The sequence below is a fragment of the Suricata suricatta genome, chromosome 10, assembly GCF_006229205.1.
Source record: "Suricata suricatta isolate VVHF042 chromosome 10, meerkat_22Aug2017_6uvM2_HiC, whole genome shotgun sequence".
In the NCBI taxonomy this organism is placed as follows: Eukaryota; Metazoa; Chordata; class Mammalia; order Carnivora; family Herpestidae; genus Suricata; species Suricata suricatta.
The window spans coordinates 24,259,562-24,272,954 of record NC_043709.1 but is presented as its reverse complement, the minus strand read 5'-3'; the positions used below and the strand labels follow the sequence as shown (position 1 = coordinate 24,272,954).

General features: G+C 37.0%; 1 protein-coding gene across 2 annotated transcripts in view; it reads right to left on the bottom strand.

The window, feature by feature from the left end:
- Window positions 1–13,393, bottom strand: part of USP44 (ubiquitin specific peptidase 44) — a 49,307-nt gene that overhangs the window by 9,838 nt on the left and 26,076 nt on the right. For both annotated transcript variants that reach the window (XM_029953467.1, XM_029953468.1), the window contains 2 exons: window positions 4,466–5,957; window positions 497–692 (listed from right to left, as the gene is read on the bottom strand). In XM_029953467.1, the coding sequence (XP_029809327.1) occupies window positions 497–692; window positions 4,466–5,887 (1,618 nt within the window). In that variant the 5' untranslated portion in view covers window positions 5,888–5,957. The remainder of the gene's footprint in view (window positions 1–496; window positions 693–4,465; window positions 5,958–13,393) is intronic.

Genomic DNA, 13,393 nt, shown 5'->3' with positions numbered 1-13,393 from the left:
GGTTTTTGACTAATCTGTTTTTATGAAATCAATCTCCATAGCAGCAGTCCCCCTATATATTATTTCCTACTAGATAACTATGCATCACACACTTAAATGCACATGTTATCTATAGATCAATGTTTTGATATGTAGCTAAAAGACTCAGAAAGCAAACATTACATTCAGTACTAAATAATATGCTTCCCTTTGACTATCTCCATTACTACTTTATTCTGCCTCACATATTAAGTTTAAATTTCTTATTTTGTGAATTCTCTCTCTCCACAATTGACTATAGGATAAATTTTTTTAATGTCATCAATAAGGCAAAACAAAAACATAGTTCACAAATGCCAATTAAAAAGTCGAAACATCTATCCCAGTTTCTTTTGATGAACTACCAAAGTTTATTTCCAGAACTACTACTTTCAGGAATTTTTTAGCTTCCTCTCATTTGTATTTCTCTTTGCTACTGTTGTTAGAAAAGCAAAGAGAATACATAGTCTCTACTTACGGTTACACTGGTCACATACGTAGATTTTTCCTTCTAAAGCTTCAGTTTCTGTGAATTTGGCCAACATTTCAGTAACCAGACATGGCTGGGAAGTAGTATCTTTTCCACTGCATTGGTATCTTTCTGGAAATTCCAGTGACAAATCCCAGAAAGGTTCTATGGTATTTGATTTGTTGTCACATGCAACACATGTAACCTGAAAATAAAAATATTAGTTCTTCAGATTACAATCCTTCTGTCAAAACATTCACTCCTTTCACTATAGAGGTCAGTAAATTAGTTTTTCTTCTGCAAATGCATCATCAGAATTCTGAGTAATCTGTTTTACATATTTTCAGGGATTTTTTTATTATTATAATTTTTCCTTTCAATGACTGTCAATATGTACTGATGGGCTTTAACCATTAGGCATTCAAAAACTCCAAGGCCATTAGTCAAATCTGAATGAAGGTTTAAAGAAAAGACAACTGGACTTTTTAAATTAGATATATATTCTGTGTGTGTGAGTGTGTGTGTGTGTGTGTGAGAGAGAGAGAGAGAGAAAGAGAGACAAAGAGAGATATTTATATACAATTAATTTAATATGTTTAGATTATTAGACTTGTTCTTTGTCCTTTTTCATTCCTCATCTTTCACTAATTTTTTCTTCCCAAATTCCTATAATCTCTTAACCATAATAAAAGTAAAATACTGTTTGTATATTTTTATATATAATATATTAGTACATGTAGATTTTGAAGTCCTACCAACTGACAATACATTTAATGTAAATGATGTCATTATACTCTCACTTAAAGCAAACATCACTATGTCAAAATCTTCACCAAATATAGAACCACAAAGAATATGGGACAGTTCTAACAACTGACATAGAAAGTACAATAATTGGAAAGGGAATGAATAATAAGTTCAGTGAAACACTCAGCAGGATTTAATGCCAACACTGCACATAATTGAAGACAGACTCTACAGATCTAATAATCCCCACATGATAGATTACTAAGCTTTTTCATAAAGCTACATTCCTAGAACAGGCAACAAAGTAAAGAAACTACATCTAATGTAGATTTTAGATTTAACAAAGTGACACAAAGAAAAGAGCACTCTTGGTGTTTGGGGACTCATTTGGGCCAGGTTTTAACCTTTTGGAAACAGTTTATTCAAGGAACCAAGCATCTAAATCTCCTGAGATAACCAATTTTCTAAGAGTTCATTACGTATCTAAAGGAGGAGAGCAAAAGGCTGGCATAAAAATTTTCATTAATTTCAAGTCATCCATAAAGGAAAAAATAAGCACAATGCACTCTTGCAGTATCCAAAACATAAAATTCAAAATATAAAATATAGAATTATTTCTGGAAAGAAATTTGTAATCAAGTATCAAAAGACCTACCTTTAAAAAGAAAAAAAAAGAATTACTTAGACTTTAACAAAATATGTGTAATACTTAAACTATAAAAAAAAAAAAAGAAAAAGACCTACCTTTTGACAAAGTAGTAATTCTACTTCTAGGGCTCTGTCTTAACTAAATCATTAGAAGAAAATGTACCATAACTTTATAGTAACAGAAAAACTGGGACTTGTTTACAAGTCAACAATATGGGAATGTGTAAATAAATTATGGTGTATACATATAATGGACGTTGACATGCTGTAAAAAAAGATCAAATATTTTAAACACTGAAAAATCTGTACATTATAATGAAACACTGCAGGCACCTTGGTAGCTCAGTTAGTTAACCACCTACCTCCTGATTTTTGCTCAGGTCATGATTTCACAATTGTGAGGCTGAGCTTGAGTCAGGCTCTGTGCTGAAATGGAGCCTGCTTAGGATTCCCTCTCTTTCTGTCTCCCTCCCTCTCTCAAAAAAAAAAGAAAAGAAAAAGAAAAGAAATTTTTTCATTATGACCACACAAGTTGGGGCAAATATGTGTAGAAGAAAAAAAACTAGAAAGAAATATATCAAAATATTAATAGTTTTTATGTGTGGATTGTGGGGTTATGGGATAATGGGATGATTTTTCTTTTACTGCATAGATTTACTGTATCATATAGGTCCTTGGGAACTATATATTACTTCTCTTTATAATGGTGCATTTTATTTATTTATTTATTTATTTATTTATTTATTTATTTTTAAATTTATTTTAGGTAAGCTCTAGGTTCAATACGGGGCTTGAACTCACCACCCCAAGGATCCAGAGTTGCATGTCCTACGGACTGAGCCAGCCAGGCACCCCTATAACAGTGCATTTTTTCCCTCTCTCTTTTCTTTTTTTAAGTTTATTTATTTATTTTGAGAGAGAGAGAGTGTGTGTGCAGATGGGGGAGAGGCAGAGACAGAGAGAATCTCAAGCAGGTTCTGAACTGTCATTGGAGCCCACTGTGGGTCTTGAACCCATGAACCACAAGATCATGACCTGAGCTGAAGTTGGATGCTTAATCAACTGAGTCACCCAGGCACTCCTAATAGTGCATTTTAAGCTTTTCCATAATAGTGGTAGAAAAATAAAATTGCATGCAACTCAAGAAACAACTCTTACTTGCTAACTGGCACAATGTAGAATCTACATTTCTGAAACATTAAGTGGAATAAACATCACAGATACACCCCAGGAATAATTACCTTTGAAATGCTTAAATTACAGGGGTTCCTTGGCTGGCTCAGTTGGTAAAGCCTGTAACTCTTGATCTTGGATCATGAATTCAAGCCCCATGTTGGGCACAGAGCTTCAAAAAAATTTTTTTTAATGTTTGTTTATTTTGACAGAGAGTACATGCACAAACAAGGGAGGGGCAGAGAAGAGAGGAAGAGAGAACCCCAAGCAGGCTCTGCACTGTGCACGTGGTTCCATTCAATGATGCTGGGATCATGACCTGGGTCAAAATCAAGAGTCAGACACCCAACTTACTGAGTCACCAAGATACCCCAAGCTTCAAAAAAAATTTTTTTTAATATTTAAACTACATTCCAGTAAAGTATGCTGTTATAAAAACAAAAGGTGGTAGCATTACTGTGAAAGTTGAAATGAATAACAGAGGCAGGTGTGCAAGGGGAAGGAAATGAACTAACAACCCAAATGCATAAAACAAAAAAATGTTTAAGATCTATGCTCTGGAAAAGAAGAGAACCTTATGCCTAGTAATCATTTACCAAAAAGTCCACTCATTACAGGGAGCTGGTGATTAAAGATCCTGATTTTGTGATTCCTTTTCACAACAAAGGAAACTTTTAGAGCAGTAATTAAAATAAAGGAAAACCATTTAGGATTATTCTCAGTGAAGTCAGATTTATTTTCCTTAAAATTTTCCTACCTATTGTTAAAGCTTTTAGACTTTGTCCCCTTTGATTTTATAGAAAGTCTTCCAGGGCTACTTCTTGATTACTAAAATTATTCACGTGTGCACCAAATCCATTCCAGTACTGCAGCATCTTCAAATCTGTTCCCTGTGGCGTTAAACCCTTTCTTCTCGATCCCTCAGAAAATGAATTTACATTATCATCTAAGAAGCTCTGTTTCCTGATCCCCCTCCCCACAAAAAAAAGCTTTTTAAAAAATGTTTATTATTTTTTAAAGAGAGTGTGCGTGGGCATGTGCAAAAGAGTGGGTGAGGAGCAGAGGGAGACCCAGAATCCCAAGCAGGTTCCACACTGTCAGTGCAGAGCCCTCCACGGGGCTCGAACTCAGGAACTGTGAGATCATGATCTGAGCTGAAATCAAGAGTTGGATGTTTAACCAACTGAGCCAGCCAGGTGCCCCAAAAGCTTTGATGCCATAGATGAAAACCTACTTCCAGTGATTAATGAAGGAAATGTAAATGAGTGAGCTGACTTCTTGAAATATATTTGTAAAAGCAATCTATTTTGACCTGAAAACAGTCCTAACACACTATACAGAGAATACACATTTTTTAGGCTTCATTTTATGAATTCCCCAAGATGAAAATAAGATTAAAATAATCCATACCTGACTAAGTAGTTGTCCATGAAAAATATTATTTACAACATTCAGAACGTGTTTGATAAGTTTCCTTTGAGAAGTGGGGATAAGAGCTGGTAACCTAGTACCAGTTGTCTCTAGTTCATGTTGTATTTTATCCAAAAGTTCACAGAGAAATTCCTGAGCATCCTGTTGGGCATAACCACGAAAAGCTGGAATGAGTCTCCACACAGAGTGTAACATAGCAAATGGTGAGACTAAGGCCCACTTTCCAGACCACATAACTTGGAACAAAGTATGCAATTCATGACAGAGAGAAATGTATTGTGAACTTGGCTCCTTTGACTGAATAAGTTCCATCTTTCCACTCTTTGATGCTCCACCACTTAGTCCTGATAAACTTGGATGTCTGGAGGGAGCACAGCCTGTATCTTTTCCTTGGCATTCATTCACTTGATATACTGTATCTGTGACTGGTGGAGGCTTATAAGGTGAGCTTGTCTTATCATTAGCTGTCACAGCCAGCCATTGGTTCAGATCAAGTTTTAAAAAACATTGCCGAAAAATAAGTAAATGACTCAACACTTGAAGAACAGAATTCATATAGCAAGTATTTCCCAAATTTCTCAATCCAGTTACACCAGGAGTTACTACTGGCCTTCGTTTACCTGAGGAGTCAAGGGTTTTTTTTAATCTTACATCTTCTGAGGTAGGTACTACTTTATCTTTTGCTGGTGATGCTGGGGTTTGTAGTGGTACTTGAACAGAAACTATTTCTACCGTGGTAGACTGAGCCAGACCTTGCAAACGTAAACTCTTTCTTGGATGTATACTTTCCAATTCCGTTTTAACTTGATACTCTAATTCTTGTTGTCTTTTTTTCACTTCTCGTTTTGCTATTTTTTCCTGAAATTGTTCCTCTTGCCTTTTTCTTCCAATGGGTGATTGTTCAAACCAAGTTCGAAAGATTTTACCCATTAATATCCTTCTCCTGTGCCAAAGAGCAGTATACATTTGATCTTCATTTTGAAGCAGAGATTGGGTGCTATCATGTAAGTAATAAATATCATTACTTGTGCCCATAGACTGCAAAACCCTTTCACTACTAGTCGTGCACTGATAATTTTGACTTTTGATTGCACTTAAGGTACTTCGTAGTAACTTCAGGTCTCCGGTTGCATTATCATTAAGAACATACTCATCACAAAGGTAACAAAAAACACACATCTCATTCACCGCCAAGGCAACAGGATGACTGCTATCTTGAAAGTGGCTGAGTGCATGTTCTTCAATGTATCTTCCACAGGCAACATGAGAACAGCTAAGGCAAGCCCAGATTGACTCCGTTGTATTGCAGTCCACACAATGCCATTTCTGAGGGTTGAGGATGGAATGGTCTTGAGCAAGTTGCAACTGCTCAATGTGTTTGCACTTACCCATTGTTAACATCTATTCAGTCTAGCTGAGAAACACATAATCCAAACAAGTCTCTGTTTGCGATATTTGCAACATCTGAAAACTAAGCAGAACATCAATTTTTAATAAAAGCCAATATATTTCACTTTTATAAGGTATTTTTCCAAGAATAATTTCATAAATTTGCTTCCTTTGCTCTCAATTTGTGGGCTGCTGTCATAACACCATAGGCAGTTCTCATTTTTCTTTTGCTCCAAAGGTCTCTAATTTCTCATCTGCCTTGCTCTGAAAAAATACACACTTAACTTTCTCTAATGGGCTCCCTTTAAAAACGGTTTTTAATTTTCTGCCACCATCTACTGGTAGAAAGCGGGTAGTGACCTCTTTTCAATGAACTAGAATAAGATCCATCCTTTCAACCAATAGTTGAGTGCAGTTTAAAGAACTACATTCCTTTTCTTAAAAATTAGGGCTGACAAGACTCAAATATATCTCACTAATGACCACATTCTGAGACCCTTATCTAAATTGTTTACTAAAGCATAACCATAGTTAACAGCATGAGTTCTAAAACAAACACTTAGAAGTATGAATTATACCTCTGTAACATACTGTTATATGTCTGATTTGAGCAAATATTATAACTTCTCTAAACTTCTGTAAAATGGAAAAATCATATCAACTTCAATGAAAAATTGAAAAAAAAAAATTTGTTTAACATGTAGTAAACCCCCAATAAGCGGTAGCTATAATGGTAGCTATAGTGAAAAAAAATATTTTAAGTTGGATCCACACCCAGCGTGGAGCCCAACATGGAGCTTGAACTCTGAGATCAAGACCTGAGCTGAGATTAAGACTCAGATGTTTGACTGAGCCACTCAGGGCCCCTTTAATGAACAAATCTTAGTATTCTGTAATATCCTATTTTTTAAATAAATCACATTAATATTCTACTTAATTACCATTATAAATTTAGTTTTCCACTAGTAAATCAATAATAACCTTTAATTCATGGCTCTATAACACACTGAATTTTATGGACTTGACAGTTTACCTTAGGGAGGGCAAAAGACAAGAGAATGCTTTTGTGTTTGAATAGCCTCTTAGGAATGTGTGAGGATATGTAAGCAAAGAGAAAAAGGAAAATAAGTGGATGGCAAAAAATTTTTAAATTTTGGTGGGCCTATGCATGATCTGAAATTATAGGCTTATTCTAAAAACAAAAACAAAGCCCCATCCCAACATAATCAAACAAAACGCATGTGGTTATGGGGCGCCTGGGTGGCTCAGTTGGTTACGTGGCCGACTTCAGCTCAGGTCATGATCTCACAGTTCATGAGTTTGAGCCCTGCATCGGGTTCTGTGCTGACAGCTCAGAGCCTAAAGCCTTTTTCAGATTCTGTGTGTCTCTCTCTCTCTTTGCCCCTCCCCCACTCGTGCTCTGTCTCAAAAATAAACAAACTTTAAAAAAATTAAAACAAAAAAATCATATGTGGTTCTGACCCAGAAATACGTTCCTTTATCAGAGTCAGGAGCGCTTCTGCTACAGGGATCTAAAAATAGAGGCATCTGGTTGGCTTAGTTAGGTTTAGTGTGCAACTCTTGATCTCAGGGTTGTGAGTTTGGGCCCCATACTGGGTATTGAGATTATTTAAAAGCAAAATCTTTAAAAATAGATAAATAAAAATAAAGCTAGTAGGGATGCCTGAGTGGCTCAGTCAACTGAACGACTCTTGATATTTCAGCTGAATGATCCCAGCTGGGATTGGCCAGAGGCTCCATACTGAGTGTGGAACCTGCTGAACATTCTCTCTCTCTCTCCCCCTCCCTCTGCCCCTCTCCCTAACTCATGCTGTCTTACTCTCTAAAATAATAAATAAAAATAAAATCTTACAAATAAGATAAAAACAGTAAACCAAAGTCTAGTGAAAAAGTAGGGATCATGGTGAACCTGAGTGGCTCAGTCAGGTAAGCATCCAACTTCAGCTTAGGTCATAATATCAAGGTTTGTTGAGTTCAAGGTCTGCATTGGGCTTTGTGCTGACAGTCTGGAACCTGCTTTGGATTCCGTGTCTCCCTCTCTCTCTGCCCCTCACATGCTCATGCTCATGCTCTCTCTCTCTCTCTCTCTCTTAAAAATAAATATTTTTAAAAAATTTTAAAAAGTAAGGTCAAAAAACATTTTCTTCATTGTATTAACAAATTGAACACAAATTTCAGGTCACAGGTGGGAACCTAGTTACAGAACACTCATAACATTTTATGTAGAATGATCATAATACTTTAAAATTTTTAGGGCAGCTGATAAAGGGATACTATCCAAAATCTATAAATAACTTATCAAACTCAACTCCCTCAAAACCAAATAATCCAGTTAAGAAATGGGCAGAAGACATGAATAGATTTTTCCAAAGAAAACATCCAGGTGACCAACACATGAAAAGATGCTCAACATCACTCACCATCAAGGAAATACAAATCAAAATCACAATCACCTGTTAGAATGGCTAAAATTAACATAGGAAATAACATGTGTTGGTGAAAATGTGGAGAAAGGGGAGCCTTATTGCCTTGTTGGTGGGAATGCAAACCGGTGCAGCCACTCTGGAAAACAGTATGGAGGTTCCTCAAAAAGTTAAGAATAGAACTACCCTATGATCCACCAATTGTATCACTAGGTATTTACCCAAAGGATACAAAAATAGTGGTTCAAAGAGGTATGTGTACCCCAATGTTTATAGCAGCATTATCAACAATAGCCAAATTATTATGGAAAGAGCCCAGATGTTCAATAACAGGAATGAATAATGAAAATGTGGGGTATATATAACAATGGAATATTACTCAGCCATCAGAAAGAATGAGATCTCAGGGCACCTGGATGACTCAGTTGGTTGAGCATCCAGCTCGTTTTTTTAAAGAAAACATTTATTTTGAGAGAGAGACAGACAGAGACAGAGAACATGGCAGGGCATGGGTAGAGACAGGGAGAGAGAGAATCCCAAGCAGGGACTCAGGACTCAATCTCATTACTAAGATAATGACCTGAGCTGAAATCAAGAGTCAGATGCTTAACTTGACTGAGCCACCCAGGCACCCCAGATGTCCAACTCTTGATTTTGGCTCAGGTGACATGGAGACCTGAATTGGGCTCTGAGCTGGGTGTGAAGCCCGCTTAAGATACTCTCTGCCCCAACCCCATTTGTGTGTGCACATGCATGCTTTCTCTCTCTCTCTCTTTAAAAAAATGAAATCTTGGAATTTGCAATGGCATGGATATAGCTAGAATGTATTCTGTTTAGCGAAATAAGTCAGTCAGTGAAAGACAAATACTGTATGATTTCACTTGTACATAGAATTTAATAAACAAAATAGATGAATATAGGAGAAGGGGGAAAAAAGAGAGGGAAGCAGACTATAAGAGATTCTTTAACCTATAGAGAACAAACGGAGGGTTGCTGGAGGGGACATGGGCAGGTAATGGGCTAAATAGGTGATCCATACTAAGGACGGCGCTTGCATTGAGCACTGAGTGTTATATGTAAGCGATGAAGCACTAAATCCTACTTCTGAAAACAATACTACACTATGTTAATAACTAGGATTTAAATATAAATTTGAAAAAAACTAAAGTTTTTAGGGCAGCAATATTATGTGCCACCTCCAGGCACCTAAAAAGCTGCAAAAGTGAAGTTGATTTTTGGTTCCTTCTCCTCATTTTTTGTAAAATCTCCTAGCAGATCTCTCAGAGGCTGAGATCCTTTCCCCCTTCATTTAACTTTCAAATGTAGGGTGTATCCTGAATATGGACTTAAGGCTGACCAGTCCCAACACTCATGTGTGTACATATTTTAGGCACACATTTTTTCTTAAAAGTTTTTAAGTTTATTTATTTATTTTGAGAGAGAGAGAGAGGGAGAGCAAGAGAGAGCGCACAAGTAAGATAGGGGCAGAGGGAGAGGGAGAGAGAATCCCAAGCAGGCTCCACGCTGTCAGTGCAGAGCCCAACACAGGGCTCGAACTCACGAGACCATGACCTGAGCCAAAATCAAGAGTTGGATGCTTAACTGTCTGAACCACCCAGATGCCCCTTCAGGCTCATATTTTAAGTTTATTTCTTACTTCGAGATTTTCTGAGGTGCAAAATCTGTCCAAATATAGTATTTTATTAGAACTCCTAGCATTCAGCAGTAGTTGCTAATGGCAAAATTAAGACATCAATGATTAATATGCTCCATTATCCTAACTCCTTACAGGTACTGACACTAAATATCTCATCCTTGACTCCATTTTCTCTCTCCCTACACCAATCCTTCAAAAAATATATCGAGAACCTGGCAATTTATTACCTCCACAGCTCTCACCCTGGTCCAAGCCACAATCAAGTCTCACCTGTATTACTGCAATAAGGCTCCTAAGTGGTCTCCCGGCTTTGATCCTTGCTGCCTCCAAAAGTTTTCATAGCAACAGCATGCTCTGGCTTTAAATCTAGACCACAAGGGCCCTGACCTGACAATTAAGGGGGGTCCCTGCTCTAACCCTCTCCCATTATGTGGAGTCAGCAGAGTCAAGGGAATGCAGTCACCTGAAGCCTGCACACGCCCAACTCCCTTTTTAGATCCTTTCTCTGGTACGTAAGACCTAGAAAATTCCCTGCCATAATCATCCCCAAACCTGCTTCCAGGGACTATGGGCAATAAAAGTCACTGAAGAATTCTATAGAGAAGAATGACATGATCAGCTTCATAGCCTGCAGATGGATCTGAAATGGCAGACCCAGAGGAAGGATGAGTGATTAAAGGAGATTATTACCCAGATATTATAAGGAAATTAAAGCTATAGAAATGTTGAAGGAAAGATAGGAGCAGAGGTACATTAGTGTCAAACATTGGCTTAAAGAACTGGTTCAATATGGAGATTAAGAGAAAAATCTAGGGTTCTCTTCTATCTACTTTTATTTAATATTTTTTTTAAGAGAGAGAGAGAGAGAGAAAGAGAACACATATGAGCTGGGGAGGGAAGCAGATGGGAGAGAGGGAGAGGGAGAGGGAGAGGGAGAGGGAGAGAGGGAGAGAGGGAGAGAGGGAGAGAGGGAGAGAGAGAGAGAGAGAGAGAGAGAGAGAGAGAGAGAGAGAGAGAGAATATCTTAAACAGGCTCCACGCTCAGTGCAGGGGTCAACCCTGAGCCCAAATCAAGAGTTGAATGCTCAACCAACTGAGCCACCCGGGCATCCCTCTATTTTTGTTTTAAAAAGATTATATAAAAAATAAAACAAAAAGGATCATATAAAGAATACAGAGACAATTTAAACATTCCTTACTGGCAAGCCAGACAATAATGATTAGTTCAACTTCTTGAGACAAAGAGGGAAATGCTGTTTGTTTACACTCAAGGGAAATTATTTCCTTCTAAAATTTTAGAGGTGGTATGAGTTATACCGTGCATAACATTCAGAAAAGAAGATTCAGAAAAAAAAACTTTTAGAAAGAGTACATAATACAGTTTATTATTCTGGGGTTATCCACATTTTCAAATATCTAAAAATAATAAGCATGTTACTTACACAATAAGTTTTAAGTAGGTATGCATATAGTATATAATTTAGCACATATGTAGCTAAACTAGACCCTAGCCTCTTTACTCTCTTCTCTGTATTCTGCAAATACATTCCTAGTTGTTACTAAAAAAAACCTATTTCGATGATGGCAAGGTCCTCACCCCCTTTCAACAGGAAGTGGCCTATAATTGAACACCATGATTTCATTCAATGAAAAATTGTGAAAAAAAGTGAAATGCTGGTCAGATGCCATCTCTCTGAGAGGCGATATAGCAGTGGAGAGGGATCACAACAAAATGGCTAGAAAGGGCACTCTGGAATCCAAATGCCCGGGTTTAACACTTAGCTGTATTTACTGTGTGACCTAGATAAATTATTTATGCTCCGCTTTCCTCAGTTTTCTTGTCTTTAAGAAACGGTGGGAAGAACCCCAATAAGGTGTTGAGGGAATCGGAGAAATTCATATCCAAAAAGAACTTCAAATAAACCCTGGCACTTCATTATGTGGCTCTCAGTACCTGTTCGTTGACAACACTACTACGACTACTGCTACTGCTACTGCTATTGTAAGTGCTCATTTTCTTCCAGTTTTATCACTTTTAGCCAGGGGTTCATTCTTCTCAGCCAAAGGTATACTGAACCCAACTAAGGTGCTAACTGAAAATGAAGGTATTAGCTGAGAACTAAGGTCTAACCTCTCCCAGGAGTTTTTGCTTTCTAAAAGGGGAGCTCTCAAAGATAAAATCTCTTTAAAAATCTGAAGAAGTGAAACCAGGGGCCTGCCTCCGATTCTATGTGTCGTGCTCTCTCTCTCTCTCTGCCCCTCCCCTGCTCATGATCTGTCTCTGGCTTTCAAAAATAAATGTTAAAAAAAAAAACACTGCCAAAATGAATAAATTCTTGGACTATAAATAAGCTTTTCCTTTGGTATGTAAAACTGCACTAAAAATGAATTCTTTAGAATAAAGTTTTATGGTCTCTGAATGTGCTGTGAAAAACCAATGTACTTCAGTAATCTTAATCTTTGCCAGAAAACCAGGATTATAGAATCCTTTTATATTTTAGTTACTTGTCACTTTCTATTTTGGTTGGGCCTAATGGCAAAACTATGCCCCATTACTGAATCCAAATAATGATTGGATATACATTTCCTACCTTGATTAGTGTCCTAAGCCTGTGGCCCAGTGTCTGTCTAATCTCCTTCAACCAGACAACTCCATTAGACTCTGGCAACCATGTTTGTTCTGCCTAACTTTACAGGAAAGAGACACACTTCAAAGCACCCTTTTTCTGCCAACAAGAAACCAAGATGTTGCCTTTGTCTATATCTCTCCACCATTCAAAATTACAATTCAGCACTTAACAGGGGTTTTTCCTCCATGATAAGCAGATAGTCAGGTGCTGGGAATACAAACAAAATACAATCAGACTCTGTCCTCAAACAACCCAATGAGCAGAAATCCTCTTATGTACCACCAATGCTATAATACTCAGTAAGATTTAAGCATTAGAGGAAAAGTTTGGTAGAGAGTATATATGATAAAGTTCTGTAGTTCAAAATGAAAAATCTGTGAAAACAAGGTGGTAAAGACAGGTAAAAACAATATATTTCAAATAGTTAACCCAAATCTTCAACAGATTTTCCAATTTAAATATTCCAAAAAGCGTATCATTGTATACTACACTCAACACAGATTCACTTATCACTTAAATGTTTTTAAGCTAAAAAATCTGGGATAATTAATATTCTGGAAGAAAAACAAGGTAATGTACAATCAAAACAGTCAAAACATTTCAACTTTCTGCAATGTATGTGCTGAACTCTGTTCAATATTAGAATATCTCTAGATTTCAATATGGATGGTCTACGCTGAAAAATCTGCCATCCATTGCAAGATTAATGGCTAGTACACAAAAAGCTAGAGAAATCAGAGTAGGGTGGAGAAAAGCTAAACAAGCCAAAATGTTTAAAATCTCTTTC